The sequence below is a fragment of the Cynocephalus volans genome, chromosome 1 (assembly GCF_027409185.1).
Source record: "Cynocephalus volans isolate mCynVol1 chromosome 1, mCynVol1.pri, whole genome shotgun sequence".
In the NCBI taxonomy this organism is placed as follows: Eukaryota; Metazoa; Chordata; class Mammalia; order Dermoptera; family Cynocephalidae; genus Cynocephalus; species Cynocephalus volans.
In genome coordinates, this window is record NC_084460.1 from 205,990,763 (window position 1) to 206,007,573 (window position 16,811).

Sequence of the window (16,811 nt, forward strand, 5' to 3'; positions counted from 1 at the left end):
GCTTTTTATTATTTGTCCATTGAAGAAATATTTATTGCATGCCTGTATGTTAAGCACAATGCAGGACATTAGGGATTTAGGGATGTGGTGGTTAGTAAAAACAGATAAGGTTCCTGCTCATATTGTACAGTCTAGTGGAAGAGACAGACATGAATCAAATAATACAATGAGTTTGTAATTACAAATTAACATAAGAGCTAGGAAGGAAAAGAAATCCTGTCTTATAAGAGCGTAAATAAAGGAACCTAATATAGAATAAGGAGTTGGGAAGTGACCCTTCAGCTAAGATCTGGAGAGCTTTTAAGGAAAAAATTACTAAATTGTTTCCAGTCAAATCTCAATACTTGTAGGATAGAGTCCAGCTTTTCCTTTTTAGCAAATACTGATAGAACTCATACAATAAGTATTTTAAGATGTTTCTTTTTTTTTTCTGCCTTTTTGTGACCGGCCGCACCGCGCTCAGCCAGTGAGCGCACTGGCCATCCCTATATAGGATCCGAACCCGCGGCGGGAGCGCTGCTGCGCTCCCATCGCCGCACTCTCCCAAGTGCGCCACGGGGTCGGCCCAAAGATGTTTCTTTTTTTACTGTGAAAGCTATATTTTAAATTATTTTTATTATAACAATAATACCTCACAGCAGAATAAAAAATAAAAATCACCTGCAGACATACCACCAGGAGATAACTACTATTAATTTTTTGACATATTTCCTTCTAATCTGTGTGTGCATTGTAAACTATTTGGATTAAACCATATTAGTACTTATTTCTATAGCTTCCATTTTTTTTTCTTTATCATATGAACATTTTCTTATTTCCTCAAATGTTCTTCAAAACACAATTTTTAATGAGTGCATCTTAGTCCATTGAGCAGATACACCATTAATTTACAGCTGTTTGCTGCAGTTGGATATTAAGGTACCTTACAGGTTTTTACCTTTATAAGTGCAATGTACATTTTTCTCATCTCTGTAAATTTTTCACACATATGTATGTTTTAAAGTTCTATTTCTTTATTTTGTAAACATGTACACTTATTTCTAGAGCATTCATTTTCAAAACTAATTGTCATTTAACTGAACTTCCCAAAAAGTTAATTAGTATATGAATTAATACCACCTTTAATTTTTAAGGGGAATTAATGAGAAGGTTCATTTGAATCATAAACTCTGATTTATCATTACTACTTTAAAATAGAAATGTAAATATTAACTTACAGTGTCACTGAGGAAGAATCCAGTGCCTCTGAACACAATTTGACTAAAATTAACTCTAATACTCTATCATACTTCCTAGGTGTTTCAGGGAGCAGTGGTGCCATTAGCTTGCATCATACGTATATAACTAAGCTTCTTAGAGTAATAAGTCTCCCAAAAGTGTCTTTTAATATTTTAATACTACCACTGAAATTTGACAGATTTCATTTGCTGATGTTGAGTATGTTGCTAGTCAAAATTCAATTCTCTTTTTAGTAGGTCTTCTTGATCTTTAGATTTAAAGATTAGATAACAAATAGTTTTAACTCTGTTTGTCAGTTATTCCTTAAAGCTGACAAATCTCGAAATTTCTTGACAGCTATCTCTTAAAATTTGTTTTATTTTAATGAGCAAAGTTCACACATGTTTTCTTTTTTGAAGACCGAGAGGCAAATCAGGGAATTCCTAAATACATTTAAATAAAAAATCAGTTATTTTGAGGGTAGGGGAGAGATTATTAGTTTCATAATTATCTTTAAAAGTATCATTTTAGTCTGTAAGTTTTTACTTCTGCCCTAAATTTTTTGTATTCATTTTAATAGATTTATTCATTCTTAATTTATATTTTATAGAAGGCAAAATGCTTTTGTTGGATAAACAGTAGACTTAAATGAATAAAAACTTAAGAATTCTTGAGCTAAAGAAGATTATTTCTGCTTTTATTCCATATTCATAATTAGGTTGACAGCACTAAACTTACTGAGTCTTCTCTGATTAAAATGTTAAAATATTTTAAAAAATCCTTTTTAAAGAAATTGTGTAACAGTAGGAAAAATATATTGTTACATATTTAGAAAGCTTTCCCCCCCTTTCTAGGTTTATTTCCAAAGTTGAAGAAGTCTTGAATGACTGGAAACTGATTGGAAGCTCTTTGGGAAAGCCACTTGAAAAGGTCAGATCTATTTGCTGGTGTCTCTATATAAGTATTTACTTTGAAACCTCTATTTTTAATTATTTTGCTGTATTTGGTGCATTTGAATTAAATGTTTTTTAAAGTTATGTATAATCTATAAACATCAGATGACATCTGGAGGAATTTGGATTTGAATCTGTGGCAAATGATATATGTAAGATATTTGTGAAATGTTCTTTAAGTAATTAAGTTATATATATGTAATGTCATTCTTTGTGAGTGATTTTATTTGTTTCTCCTGATGTTTACTTCTCTCTTGCCTTATCTCTTAGAATGTTAAGAAATTGTTTTTCAAAGTTTTTTAGTTGATCAGAGAAAACTATAGCTATCTACGTTCTGGGTAGAGTATTTTGCTTAACCGATGAGGAAGAATCTTGATCTTATAACTGACTTGCTGTAGTTAACAGCTATTTTACTCAATTTTTGTATTTTATGATACCACTAATAACATCCTTGCCCTTTTAAATTTACAGATCTTTGAGGATTTTATTTAAGAATGAAAAAATTATTCTTGCCAATTGAGGTGGAACTCTGATTCTAACTGAAAATATTGGTATTTTTACTCATAAACAACACCCCAAATGTTTACTGAAGAATGTACTCTGAGAACAAATCTAGAATTTCTGAATTCACTGAAGGGATCTAACAATTTGATCTTAAGTTTATGTAGATGCTTAGTTAGGTAAATTTTTCTGAAGTAAAATTGGTCATTGTTTTTATTACAAATCTATTATTAACTCAATAATAATTTAACTGCAATTTACCCCCTGTAAGAAACTTTGTATTCTTAATATGTGCTAGGGTTTTCAGCTTTATGGTGGTGATAACAGAATTTAAGACAATTCAAAAAGCATTAGGATTTTTTTCTTTATACATATGAATATGGGCATAAAAAGTAACACAACATATAGAAATCGCACATCATTTAGAGATTTGCTGGAATATATAAAGTTGTTTTACTATAGTAAAATATTTTTATGTTTACATTTTTGGATAAATAGAAAATGTGAAGTTCTCAAACATAGATCATAACAACAATTGATATAGATGCCAATAAAATTAGAGACAGAATAAGCTCGTTGTAGGTGGAATGGGAAATGAATTTCACTACCAAAAGGAGAGCTAAACCAGGTACTTGTAAGCTTTGATATTCTTTGATTTACACATACAGTATTTACTGAGTATCAGCTGTGTGCCAATTGTGAAGAAATAATGAGCAAGGTAGATCCGTGTTGCCATTGAGCATAAATTTTAATGAGGGAGGTAAGTAATAAAGGAGTAAACAGATTAATATTTTAGATGATGAATTCGTTTTTGAGATTTAAATGGGTAATGTATTTAGGTAGCAAACTGCCAGGTATGTAGTAGAGGCTAAAGAAGTGTTCATTCTAGCCCATTTCTCCCTAACTAGATAGTAGTAGTATGTAAACGAGATATGGAAAATATGAGCAGATTTCAAGGTGAGCTGTAACCAGTGATGAATAAGAGTAAAGAAAGTGTAAAGGACAGGAATTATTTGACATAGAAAATAAAATTGAGAGAATGCCTTAATAAGAGATTTTAATTTATGTGAAGGACAGCGGTTACCAATTCTCTTCCTCTGCTGAAGGGGAATTAAGAGAAATTATTTTTTAAACCTTTAATTATGGAAAATTTCAAACATATGAAGTGAACAAAGTAATATAATGAACCTCATGTGCTCGTCACCAAGTTTCAGCATTAGTATTCTACCATTTCTTGTTTCCTCTTGTACCTCTGTCCACTCCCCTAACCCCACAAGATTTTTTTTTAATAGTTTTTTTAAAGAAATAAAATTTGCATACATTGTAATGCACAAAACTTAACTACTTAATTTCGACAAATGTTCACACTGGTGTAAAACACTACTGACAAGATATAGGACATTTCTGTCACCCCAGAAAGATCCCTAGTGACCCTTTCCAGTTAATCCCCATTCCCCTAGGCATCTGCTGTTTGGGGTTTTTCTTGTATGTTTTTCGTTTTTTTCCAAACAGATTACTTTTGCTTTCTCTAGAATTTCATATGTGTGTATCATACAGTATGTACTGTCTTGTGCCTGACTTCCTTTACTGACCATAGTGTTTTTGAGATTCATCTAGGTTCTTGCATATATTAGTATTTCATTTCTCTTAAATGCTGTGTGGTAGTCTGTTGTATGAATATACCATGGTTTGTTCTACTTGATGACAGACATGCTGATTATTCTGAATAAAGCAGAACATTCTTGTATGAGGCCTTTTGTGGACTAATGTTTTTATTTCTTTTGGGTAAATACCTAGGAATGGAATTACTGAATCATAGGATAGGTGTATGCTTAACTTTTTAAGAAACTGCTAAAACTTTTTGTACTATTTTACCCACCCACCAGCAATACATGAGAGTGTGGGTTGCTCTACATTCTTACTAATTAGTTGTTTTCAGTCTTGTAAATTTTAGTCATCCTTATTGGTATGTAGTTTGTGGTTTTAATTTGTATTTCTCATTTTGGTTTCAATTTGATTTTCTGCAGTGAATATTGATATTGAGTACTTTTTTTTATGTGCTTATTAGCCATTTATATATCTTCCTTTGAGAAATGTCTGGTCAATTTCTTTGTCCTTTTTAAAATTGGGTTGTGTTTTTTATTGAGTTGTAGGAGTTCTTTCAGTTATTTTTTTATATTCTGTTTTTAAGTCTTTTCTCAGCAGTTTTGCTAGGTTGGGAAGATATTCTTTTTATGTTTTCTTGTAGAAGCATTATCATTAATCTATCATTTAACTTTTATTTAGGTCTATGATTCATTTTGAAGTACTATTTGTGTATGTTGTGAGGTGGAGATAAAGCCTCAATTTTTGCATATAGATATCCTGTTGTTCTAGAACCATCTTTTGCAAATACTTCTTTCTCTATTGAATTGCTTTGTCACCTTTGTTGTTCGTGTGACCTAAGAGGTCTACTACTGGAATATGTATTCTGTTCCATTAATGTATTTGACTGTCTTTATGTCAATACCATATTGTTTTGATTACTGTAATTGAGAGTTTCCCAACCTTGACACTATTGAAATTTTTGGCTGGAATGTTGTGGGGCTCTTTTTGTGCATTGTAGAGTATTTAGTAATATCCCTGGCTTCTACCTACTAGATGCCAGCAGCACCCTCCCTGTTGTCACAACCAAATTGTGTCCAGACATTACCAGATGCTCCCTGAGGGGCAAAATTGCCCCCAGTTGAGAACCAATGTAAAAGCTTTTTAGTTAATCCTGAAGTTAATGTAAATTATCTAGCTTTTGTTGTTGTCCCAAGATTGTTTTGTCTATTATAGATCTTTATGTTTCAATTATAAATTTTAGAATAAGCTTGCTAACTTTTTTTTGGAGGAGGGCCTGGCTGGTATCGGTATCTGAACCCTGATCTTGTTCAATATCATGCTCTAACCAACTGCGGTAACTGGCCAGCCTAAGCTTGCCAAGTTTTATAAAAAGGATTATAATTATGCTGTGACTGTAATTAGGATTATGTTGAATTTATAGATTACTTTGGGGAGTAATGATATTTTAACAATTTTGAAACTTCCAATCACAAACATGGCACAACTCTCCATTTACTTAGTTCATCTTTAATGTTTCTCAGCAATATTTTGTAGGTTTTGGTGGAGGTCTTATACACCTCATGTTAAATTTATTAATAAGTATTTTATGTTGTATGATGTGATTATAAATGGAATTGTTTTTTAGTTTTATTTTCCAGTTTTTTGTTGCTAGTACATAGATATATAATAAAATTTTGTATGTTGACTGTATTCTGAGACCTGGCTAAACGTCCTTATTAATCATAACCATTTTGTTAATTTTGCATTTTTTGGTTTTAAAAAAAATTCTCTTTTGCATTTTTTACATTAATATTTATGTTGTGTGCAAATAGGGATTGTTTTACTTCTTCGTTTTTGGTTTTTATACCTTTATTACTTACTGTTATTGCACTAACCAGGACTTTCAGTAAAATGTTGAATAGAACTGCTGAGAGTAGAGATCCTTGCCTTCTTACCAATGTAAGGAGTGAAATGTTCAGTGCTTCAGCACTTAACTGTAGGTTTTCCATAGGTGTCCTTTATAAGACTGAGTAAATTCTTTTCTTAGTTTGCTGAAAGTTTTTTTTTTTTTTGTAAATGAATATTTAAGTTACTCAAATCTTATTCAACATCTATGGAAATTATCTCATATGGTTTTTCTTTTTTATTCTCTGAATATGGTAAATTATATTGCTTAATTTTTTTTTTATTGTGGTAAAATATAATAAGAGTTACCATTTTAACCACAGTGTAAAATTTAGTGGTATTAAGTACTTTCACATTGTGGTGCAACCGTCACCACCATCCATCTCCAAACTTTTTCATCAGCCCAAACTGAATCTCAGTACCCATCAAACCATAACTCTGCCCACCCCTATTCTCTTGGTAACCACTATTCTACTTTCTGTCTCTATGAATTTGACTATTCTAGATACTTCATATAAGGTGGAATCATATGTTATCAGTCCTTTTGTGTCTGGCTTATTTGATGTAGCATAATGTCTTCAAGGTTCATCCAAGGTTGTATAGCATGTGTAAGAATTTACTTCCTTTTTTTTTTTTGAAAGATGACTGGTAAGGGGATCTCAACCCTTGGCTTGGTGTTGTCAGCACCACGCTCAGCCAGTGAGCAAACTGGCCATCCCTATATAGGATCCGAACCTGTGGCCTTGGTGTTATCAGCACCACACTCTACCGAGTGAGCCATGGGCCGGCCTAGAATTTACTTCCTTTTGAAAGCTGACTAATCTATTGTATGTATATACCACATATTGTTTATCTGTTTATAAATGGACACTTCGGTTCTACCTTTTAACTGTTGTGAGTAATGCTGCTATAAACATAGGTGTACAAATATCTGTTCAAGTTTCTGCCTTCACATCTTTTAGGTTTATACCCAGAAGTGGAACTGATGGATGATTTGATGATTCTGTTTCTAATTTTGGGGGGGGAATTGTCATATATTTGACTGGCTACAAATTCTGTTTGTTTGGTGGCTGGCTGGTTAGGTACAGGGATCCGCAACTGTGACCTTGCTGTTATAAGGCTGTACTATAACCAGCTGAGCTAACCAGGTAGGCTCTTACAAATTCTGTTTTTGTTTACCTGAAAATGACTTTATTTTACCTTGTTTTTGAAGATTTTGCTGAATAATTTTGGCTTGAAAGTTTTTTTCCAGTTCTTTAAAGATAAGTTCCATTGTCTTTAGTTCTCTATAGTAACATTCATATATTCGTTCTACTTTGGTGATTTTCACTGGCTGCATTCAAGATTTAAAGAAAAAAAATCTATTTAAACTGACTGTGATGTGCATAGGTGTGCCTCCTTTTATCTTTCCTGCTTAGAGTTTATTAATATTGCATATGTTTTTTGTTTTTCATCACATTGGGGAAGTTTTAGGCCATTATTTTTTCAAATATTTTTTCTGCCCCATTCTTTACTCTGTTTCTGTGACTTGTTATGTTTATGTTTGACCTCTCCATACTGTACCACAGGTAGGTCTCTGAGGTTCTGCTCTCTTCAGTCTTTTTTTCTCTCTATCCTTTAGGTTGGATAATTTCTCGTGGTTTTGAGTTCATTTACTGTTCTGCTGTTTCCAATTTGCTGTTAAGCCCATCTGGTGTATTTTTCAATTGGTTATTTTAGTTTTTAGGTCTATCTACAATTTCTGTTTGCTTCTTATAACTTCCACTTCTTTTAGATTTTCACCTAAATATGTTTTGAAAATAAGTAGTCCTTGAACATATTTATTATAGCTAGGCTAAAGCCAGTTGCATCACTTAGATCTTGGTTTTTTTGTTTGTTTGTTTTTTGTGGCTGGCTGGCACCGGGATCCAAACCCTTTGACATTGGTGTTTCAAGGCGGCATTCTAACCAACTGAGCTAACCGGCCAGCCCTACTTAGAACTTCTTGAGGTTGGTTTCTGTTGACTATATTTTTTCTTGAATATGTGTCACATTTTCCTGTTTCTTTGGTTATTGTAGGTGTGTGTATGTGTGTGTGCGCGCGCGGTAATTTTTAAATCTTATGCTTACATACGTATGAATGATATGTGCAGACCAAATGGAATCTACATTTCATTCATAATGTAAGCATAAATTTTCATTTATAAAATTTGTAAAATACCTGTTTTGTTCCTCTAAAGAGTATTTTTTTTTTTTGTTCTAGGAAGCAGTTAATTTGGCTGCATTAAAACTTCATTTTCTTCTCAGTGATGGCAGCAGCTGAAATCGTTTTCTTTCAAGCTCTTCCTTTGTCACTGTACTCTAGAGTCTCTATTACACATGCATGGTTGTGCAGATATCCAGGGTTTGTGGCAGTTTATATGCAAATTTGGGGGCTTACCCCCTGTTCACTTCTTCCCTTACAGAATTTATACCTCAACTCTAGAACTGCCCTGCCAGCTTTGCAGTCTGCTGCCCTGAGTTGTGCACAGATTAAAGTGTTAGAGTGCCCTTAGATTACCAATTCTCATTGTGTTCTGAGGACTCCTGTCAGTCCCTGAGAACTTTTCAAGGGTTGTCAAGACCCTTCCTTTTCCAACTGTATTAGGTATGTGAGGCCAAATTTTCTTCATGTACTTCAGTTAGAACAATGGATTGCAGAGATTAAAAACAGAAGCAGATATAAGAATCCAGTTATATTTTTTAAAACTATACATTTAAAAGATTTGCAAAAATGTAAAACAATGCCACTCTTATTAATATTTTTGTTTGTTATGGAAAATATTGTTAGGACTTTATTTTATCATATGTTAAGTAGTAATAGTAAGTTCATTATCATTTTAAATGAATTAATAAATTATAATTTTTCCTTTTTAATTTTTTATGTGAGATTGTAAGTAATATTTAAGAGTGTAAGGAATCCTGAGTTCAAAAAGTTTGAAAATTGCTGCCTTAGACAAAAAAGTGTAAATACGCAGATCACACTTTTTTCCATGGGTAAAACTCCTCCAGTTTCTGCCTGCGTTGGGTCATTCTCCAGAGCTTTGAAAAATTATATTTTTGTCCACATTTTATAATTTTTATCTGAGGGAGGATTTATCTGACCAAACTACTTCACCATCACTAGAATCTGAAATCTTGGAAAATGGTATTAAGAGAGAAATAAGTGGCAGTTATTGAATATCAGCTAGAGTGTCATGCACTATAACTGGGACTGTGCCTGTTAATTTACTTAATCCTTAGATGAATTTTAGTGATTAGGTATTACCACATTTTATGCATGAGAAAGGAGGCTTTGAGTTCATGTAATAATTTGCCCATAATCATTCTGCCAGTAGTTGGTATAAGAGGGATTAAATTTAGGTCTGACTGCCTTCAAAACCCACCTTTGGGACATGGATGCTTATAAATACGGAAAAAAGGTAATTCCTGAAATACTTATCAAGTGCGGAGGTACGCTAAGTAATGGGCTGCAAAGACGAATAGAAGATAGTCTTTGCTTTTTTCACAGTATAGTGGAGAAATAGACATAAACAAATAATTAGAATAAGGTACCGTTCTTGTGATTTGAATGAGATGATGAGAATCACTAACTTCTTGAAGATAATCAAAGGAAACTTTCTAGAGGAATTAACATTTAGGGTGAGTTTTGAAGAATAAGTAAAAGTACGCTGAAAGAACAAAGTAGAGAAGAGCAGTGGGAATAGCCTATGCACAGGTGTGAAAGAGAAAGCACACCTCTGGGGAAATACAAGTTGCTAGACATAATTGCAACAGGGTAGATGGAAAGTAGCTGTGGGAGACAAACTTGGAAAAGTGGGGGCTAGATCTGTGGGCTTTGTATTTCTGTCATTGTGGGTACTTGGCTCTCTTGGAGATACTTGTGATAAAACATTTGTGTATTTTAATTTCTAATTATATTACAGTTTTAAGTCATTTTCAGTATTAATCTTTTGCTTTTTTGTACAATATGCATAATATATTGCTACAGTAATACATAATTTTGAAATTAAAATATAGGTACATATATGGAGGTGTATACACAAAAATTTTTACGGATAAAATACATGATTAAAAAGTTTGAGAGGGCACTGTTGTAGGTATGGAAAGCCATTGAAGTATTTTAAGTGGAGGAGGAACAATATCAGATATGTATTTTAGGAAGGTAACCATATGGAGGAAGGATGGAAAGCTTTTAAAATAGTCTAGGCCAGATACTGGGGAGGGTGATCTTCATCTTGCTGAGGTCTTGGGCCTCCAAAGTTCTGGCATAGAATATATCTTAGTTACCTAAAGTTTGAGTAGGTTGAAAGATGAGTGGAAAGTATTGTTGGTGTCATATTATGATAATGTTTAGTACCATGTTGTTCTTACATAATTGCCATTATCATCTTTTCTTTTGGAAAAAGAACATCTTCCTTTGCCTGACCCTCACACTTTCCTCAGAAGTTATTATTTTTTTCCTATTTATCTCTTTTTAAAGGACTATTTTATTGATTTTTTTCTGTTAGGTTATGATTTAGGCACAGCAAGATGTACAGAACTCAAATATATAATTTGTTTTGACAAATATAGGTACCCATGTTACCACCATCCAAATCAAAATATAGAACATTTTCATCATCCTAGAAAGATTACTTTTTTCTCTCTCCAGTCAGTCCACTGGGTAACCACAGTTTTGATTTCTTCCACTGTATATTAGTTTTGCCTATTCTTGAGCTTTGTATAACTGGACTCATACATTATACACTCTTTGTGTCTGACTTTTTTGTTTAACATGTTTTTAAAATTCACCCATGTTGCACATATTCTTTTTATTGTGTAACTGTACTACAGTGTGTTTATCCTTTCTCCTGTTGGTGGGCATTTAAATTTTCTCCATTTCTGGATTACTATTAATAAAGCTTCTGTGAACAATTTTGTGGACATCTGCTTTCATTTCTTTGAGTATATTCTTAGGAATTGCTAGATCTTAGCGTAGTTACATGTTCAATTTTATTAGAAACTGCCGAACTATTTCTCTGGAGTGTTTGTATCATTTTATGCTCTTAGAATGTATGAGATTTCAAGTTGATCTGCATTCTCTCTGACACTTGGCATTGTCAGATTTTTGTTTTTCATTATTCTGTTTGGTGTGAAGTGATATGTCGTGGTTTTAATTTGCATTTCACTGATGACCACTGATATTGAGTAGTCATCTAGTAATTCATCACAATTACTGTGTTATTGGTCATTCATCGCTTCTTTTGCTCATTAAAAACAATTAGATTAATTTTTTTTTTTTTTTGTCGTTTTTTCGTGACCGGCACTCAGCCAGTGAGTGCACTGGTCAGTCCCATATAGGATCCGAACCCGCGGCGGGAGCGTTGCCGCACTCCCAGCGCAGCACTCTACCAAGTGCGCCACGGGCTCGGCCCTAGATTAATTTTTTTTTATTATCCTCCTATATCCTTGTTGTGAGAACCTTTTCATATATATGTTTTGAGTTTTTTTCCTTCAATGCATGGCTTCCCTAATTCTTTTCTTAACTGTGTCTTTTGATAAGCACAAGTTTTATTTTCTTGAAGTTTATTTTCTCAATTTTCAGTTTCTTTGTGAGTGCTTTTTATGTCCTGTCAAAGGAATCTTTGCCTATTCTAGGGTATTCCCAAGATCTCAAGGTAATTCTCCTCTATTTTCTTCCATGTGAATATCTAATTATTCCAGCATAAAATACATACATATATATATACTTTTTTTTTTTTTTTGTGGCTGTCCAAACACTTGACTTTGGTGTTATCAGCACCATGTTCTCCCAAGTGAGCTAACTAGCCAGCCTGTACCTCTGTTATAATATTGAGTATAAGTGTGAAGGTATTTCTGGACTCTGTATTATGTTATATTATCTATATGTCCTTTTTTTTTTAAATTTAAAAAATCAGACACATTTAACATTTACTTTAATATATCTGTGGGTTACAATGCATTGTTTTAATACATGCGTATACTGCACAATGATTCACTTAGGGTATGCAGCATAGTTTTATACCTGTTAGTCTACCACTTGTTCTCCAACCCACTCTCCTCCCCTCCTGGCCTCTGGTCACAGTTATTCTACTTTCTATTTCTGTGAGAACCATTTTTTTTCCTTAGATTCCACATATGAGTGAGATTATGTGGTATTTGTCTTTCTGTTCTTGCTTAATATGATGGTTTCCAGTTTCATCCATCTTGCTGCAAATGATAGGATATCATTTCTTTTTATAGATGAATAGTATTCCATTGTGTATATATATAACAGTTTTTTATCCATTCATCCATTTGATGGGCATTTAGGTGGATTCCATCTCTTGGCTATTGTGAATAATGTTGAAATGAACATGGGAGTACAGGTTTCTTTTTAATATATTGATTTCATTTCCTTCAGGTTTATACCCAGTCGTGGGATAGCTGTGTTATAAGGTAGATCTATTTTTAGTTCTCTAAGGAACCTCCAACTGTTTTACACAATGAAGTCTACCAATTTACACTCCCACCAACAGTGTAGAAGAGTTCCCTTCTCTCTGCATCCCTCCAACATTTGTTATTTTCTGTCCTGTTAATAGCAGCCATTCTAACTGGGGTGAGATAATATCTCATTGTGGTTTTAATTTGCATTTCCCTGATTATTAGTGATGCTGAGCATTTTTTATGTGCTTATTGGCTATTTGTATGTCTTCTTTTGAGAAATGTCTGTTCAGGTCCTTTGCCCATTTTAAAAATTGGGTTATTTATTTATTGCTGTTGGGTTGAGTTCCTTATGTATTCTGGATATTAGGCCCTTGTCTGATGTGTGGTTTGAAAACACTTTCTCCCATTCAGTAGGTTGTTGATAGTGTCACATTGTTGATAGTGTCTCTTGCTGTGCAGAAGCTTTTCAGTTTTATGTAGTCCCACTTGTCTATTTTTGCTTTAGTTGCCTGTGCCTTTGTAGTCTTGCACAAAAAAGTGCTGCCCACTCCCATTTCATGTAGTATTTTCCCCTTTTTCTTCTGTAGTTTTATAATTTTGGATCTTAAATTTAGGTCTTTAATCCATTTTGAGTTGATGTTTGTGTATAGTGAGAGATAAGGGTCTAGTTTCAGTCTTCTGCATGTGGATATCTAGTTTTCCCAGCACCATTTATTGAAGAGGCTTTCCTTTCCCCACTGTATATTCTTGGCACCTTTGTTGAAAATCAATTGGCTGTATGTACATGGGTTTATTTCTGAGCTCTCTGCTCTGTTCCATTTATCTATTTGTCTCTTTTTATGCCAGCACCATGCTGTTTTGGTTACTACAGCTTTATAGTATGTTTTGAAGTCAGGAAGTGTGATGCCTCCAACTTTGTTCTTTTTGTTCAAAATTGCTTTAGCTATATGGAGTCTTTTGTGGTTCCATACGAATTTTAAGATTTTTTTTTTTCTATTTCTGTGAAGTTCTTGGTATTTTGATAGGGATTGCGTTGAATGTGTGGATTGATTTGGGTAGTATGGATATTTTGATGATGTTAATTTTTCTAGCCCAAGAACATGGGATATTTTTTCATTTATTTGTGTTCTCTTCAGTTTTTTTCACCAATATTTTATAGTTTTCATTGTCATCTCCTTAAATTTAACTCCTTAGTATTTCATTGTTTTGGTAGCTATTGTGAATGGGATTATGTTGCTTTGCCTCACATGGATTTGCCACCTCTCTCCCCTGGGTGATGGAGATGCAAAGGATTACTCAAAGCCCATTTCCTCTGAGCAGTGAGACACCCCGAAGGGGTTAACTTCCCAGAACCTTCAAGAGAGAGGCATTCCTCCTTTGGGAGATTAACACTGAACTAGGGTTCTGTCTCAGTATTTATTCTCCAGGCCAGAAAGTTAAGAAAATGAACATAGGTGGGGTTATGGCCAAGTATAGTTTAACATAGAAGCTGGTAACATCAGTGAGATTATAAAATGACATTCCATAATGCAATTTGCAAAAGATAAAGTCGATCCACCAACAAAAGCTTGTTCTTAGCAAACATTTTCTTTCCCTATAGCAATTTCCTTAGTATGTTTACATAACAATTAAGTAAGATTAACCTGCACCAAGGACATCTACCCTTTGAGCCTGCATTTTGCTGTATTACAATTCTATATCTATATCAGAGGTTTTAGCCTGGGGAAAGTTTCCTGTCTTTTGCAAGGTTAACATTTCTACATGTAATTTTAAAAGGTTAGGTTATAACTGAAACTACAGGGCTTTGGAAACTAGGCCTGTGAAATACATTTGCTTTATAAATGTTAGTGTACTCCACAGGATTACTTTCGTGATTTCTTCTTTAGCTATTTCATTATTGGTGTATAGGAAAGGTATTGATTTTTGCATGTTGATTTTGTATCCTGCCACTATACTGAATTCACTTATTAGTTCTAGTAAATTTTTTGGTGGAGTCTTTAGGGTTTTCTATGTATAGGGTCATGTCATCTGCAAATAGGGATAGTTTGACTTCCTCCTTTCCAATTTCGATGCCCTTTGTTGCTTTCTCTTGCCTTAATAAACTGGCTAGAACTTCCAGTACCAATGTTGAGTAAGAGCAGGGAAAGTGGACATTCTTGTCTTGTTCCAGATCTCAGGGGGAATACCTCCAGTTTTTGTCCATTCACTGTGATATTAGCTGTGGGTTTTTTGTATATGGCCTTTATTGTGTTGAGGTACATTCCTTTTATACCTAGTTGAGTGTTTTTATCATGAAGGGATGTTGGATTTTGTCACATGCTTTTCTGCATTGATTGAATGATCATATGAGTTTTTTTTTCTTCATTCTATTTTTTTCCCCCCTTCATTCTGTTGATGTGATATATCACATTCATTGATTTGTGTATGTTGAACCATCTTTGCATCTGTGGGATGAATCCCACTTGATCATGGTGAATGATCTCTTTAATATGTTGGATTCTGTTTGCTAATATTTTATTGCGGATATTTGCATCTGTCTTCATTTGGGATATTGGTCTGTAGTTTTCTTGTTTTTGTTATGAGTTTAATGTTGGTCTTGTAAAATGAGTTTGGAAGTAACCCTCCTCTTCAGTTTTTTGGAAGAGTTTGAGAAGAATTGGTATTAGTTATTTTCTAAATGTTTGGTAGAGTTTAACAGTCAAGCTGTCTGGTCCTGGTGTTTTCTTTGTTGGGAAACTTTTTATTACTGCTTCAATCTCATTGCTTGTTATTGGTTTAAGTTTTTTAGTTCTTTGTGATACAACCTTGATAAATTGTGTGTGTTCGAGAATTTATCCATTTCTTCTGGTTTTCCAGTTTGTTTGCATATAGTTCTTCATTATAGCCTTTTATGATCCTTTGTATTTCTGTTATCGGTTGTAATGTCTCTTTTCATTCCCGATTTTATTTATTTGAGTGTTCTTTTTTTCTTCATTAGTCTAGGCTGAAGGTTTATTGGTTTTGTTTATCTTTTCTAAAAACCAAGTCTTTGTTTCATCAACCTTTCATATTGTTTTTTTAATCTCTCTGATTCATTTATTTCTGCTCTGCTCTTTATTATTTCTCTCCTACTGATTTGGGGTTTAGTTTGTTCTTACTTCCCTCTTAGAACTGCTTTTGCTGTATCCTATATGTTCCGGAATGTTGTGTTTTCATTTTCATTTGTCTCCAGTTTTTAAATTTCCTTTTTTATTTCTTCTTTGACCCATTTGTTGTTTAGGTGCTTGTTTAATTTCATGTGTCTAGTGTCCCTTTTGTTGTTGATTTCTAATTTTATTCTGTTGTGGTCAGACAAGGTAGTTGATGTGATTTCAGTTTTTAAAAATTTGTTCAGATTGGTTTTGTGACCTAACATAGGATATATTCTAGAGAATGTTCAATGTGCTGCTGAGAAGCATGTGTATTTGGCTGCTGTTTGATGAAATGTTCTGTACATGTTTGTTTGGTCTAATCAGCCTAGCATAGAGATTAATTCTGCTGTTTCCTGGCTAACTTTCTGTCTGGATGATCTGTCCTTTGCTGAAAGTGGAGTGTTAAAGTCCCCAACTATTTTCATGTTGGAGTCTATTTCTCCTGTTAGGTCTAGTAGTAATTGCTTTATATAACTGGGTGCTCCAGAGTTGGGTGTGTATATATTTAGAATTGTTGTATTCTCTTGTTGAATTGATCCCTTTATCATTATATAATGACCTTCCTTATTTTTTTTTTTACTTTCCTTGACTCAAGCTCTATTTTATCTAGTATATGTATAGCTACTTCTGTTCTTTTTCGGTTTCCATTTACATGAAATATCTTTTTCTATCCTTTCAATGTCAGGCTGTGTGTGTCTTTATAGATGAAATGAGTTTCTTGCAGGCAGCCCCTTATTCTTATTTTATAATCCATTGAGCCAGTCTGTGTCATTTAATTGGGGCATTTAATCTATTTACATTTAGAGTTATTATTGATGTATAGGGAGTTATTACTGCCATTTTGTTACTTTTTTTCTGGTTCTTTTGTTGATCCTTTTTTCCAATCTTAACTGTCTTCCTTTGTGATTTAGTGGTTTTCTCTAGCAGTGTGTTTTGATGTCTCACTATTTATTTTTAGTATGTCTTTAGTATGTCTTTTGTGTTATGTTTACCATCAGGCTTATAAAAAACATGCTATAGTTATAACAGA

At 33.5% G+C, this 16,811-nt stretch overlaps 1 protein-coding gene across 1 annotated transcript in view; it reads left to right on the forward strand.

Annotated features, from left to right (window-relative positions):
• RAB3GAP1 (RAB3 GTPase activating protein catalytic subunit 1) overlaps positions 1-16,811 on the forward strand; it is a 113,564-nt gene that overhangs the window by 2,365 nt on the left and 94,388 nt on the right. Inside the window, exon 3 of the mRNA XM_063105943.1 lies at positions 2,073-2,148. Coding sequence (XP_062962013.1) covers positions 2,073-2,148 — 76 coding nt within the window. The remainder of the gene's footprint in view (positions 1-2,072; positions 2,149-16,811) is intronic.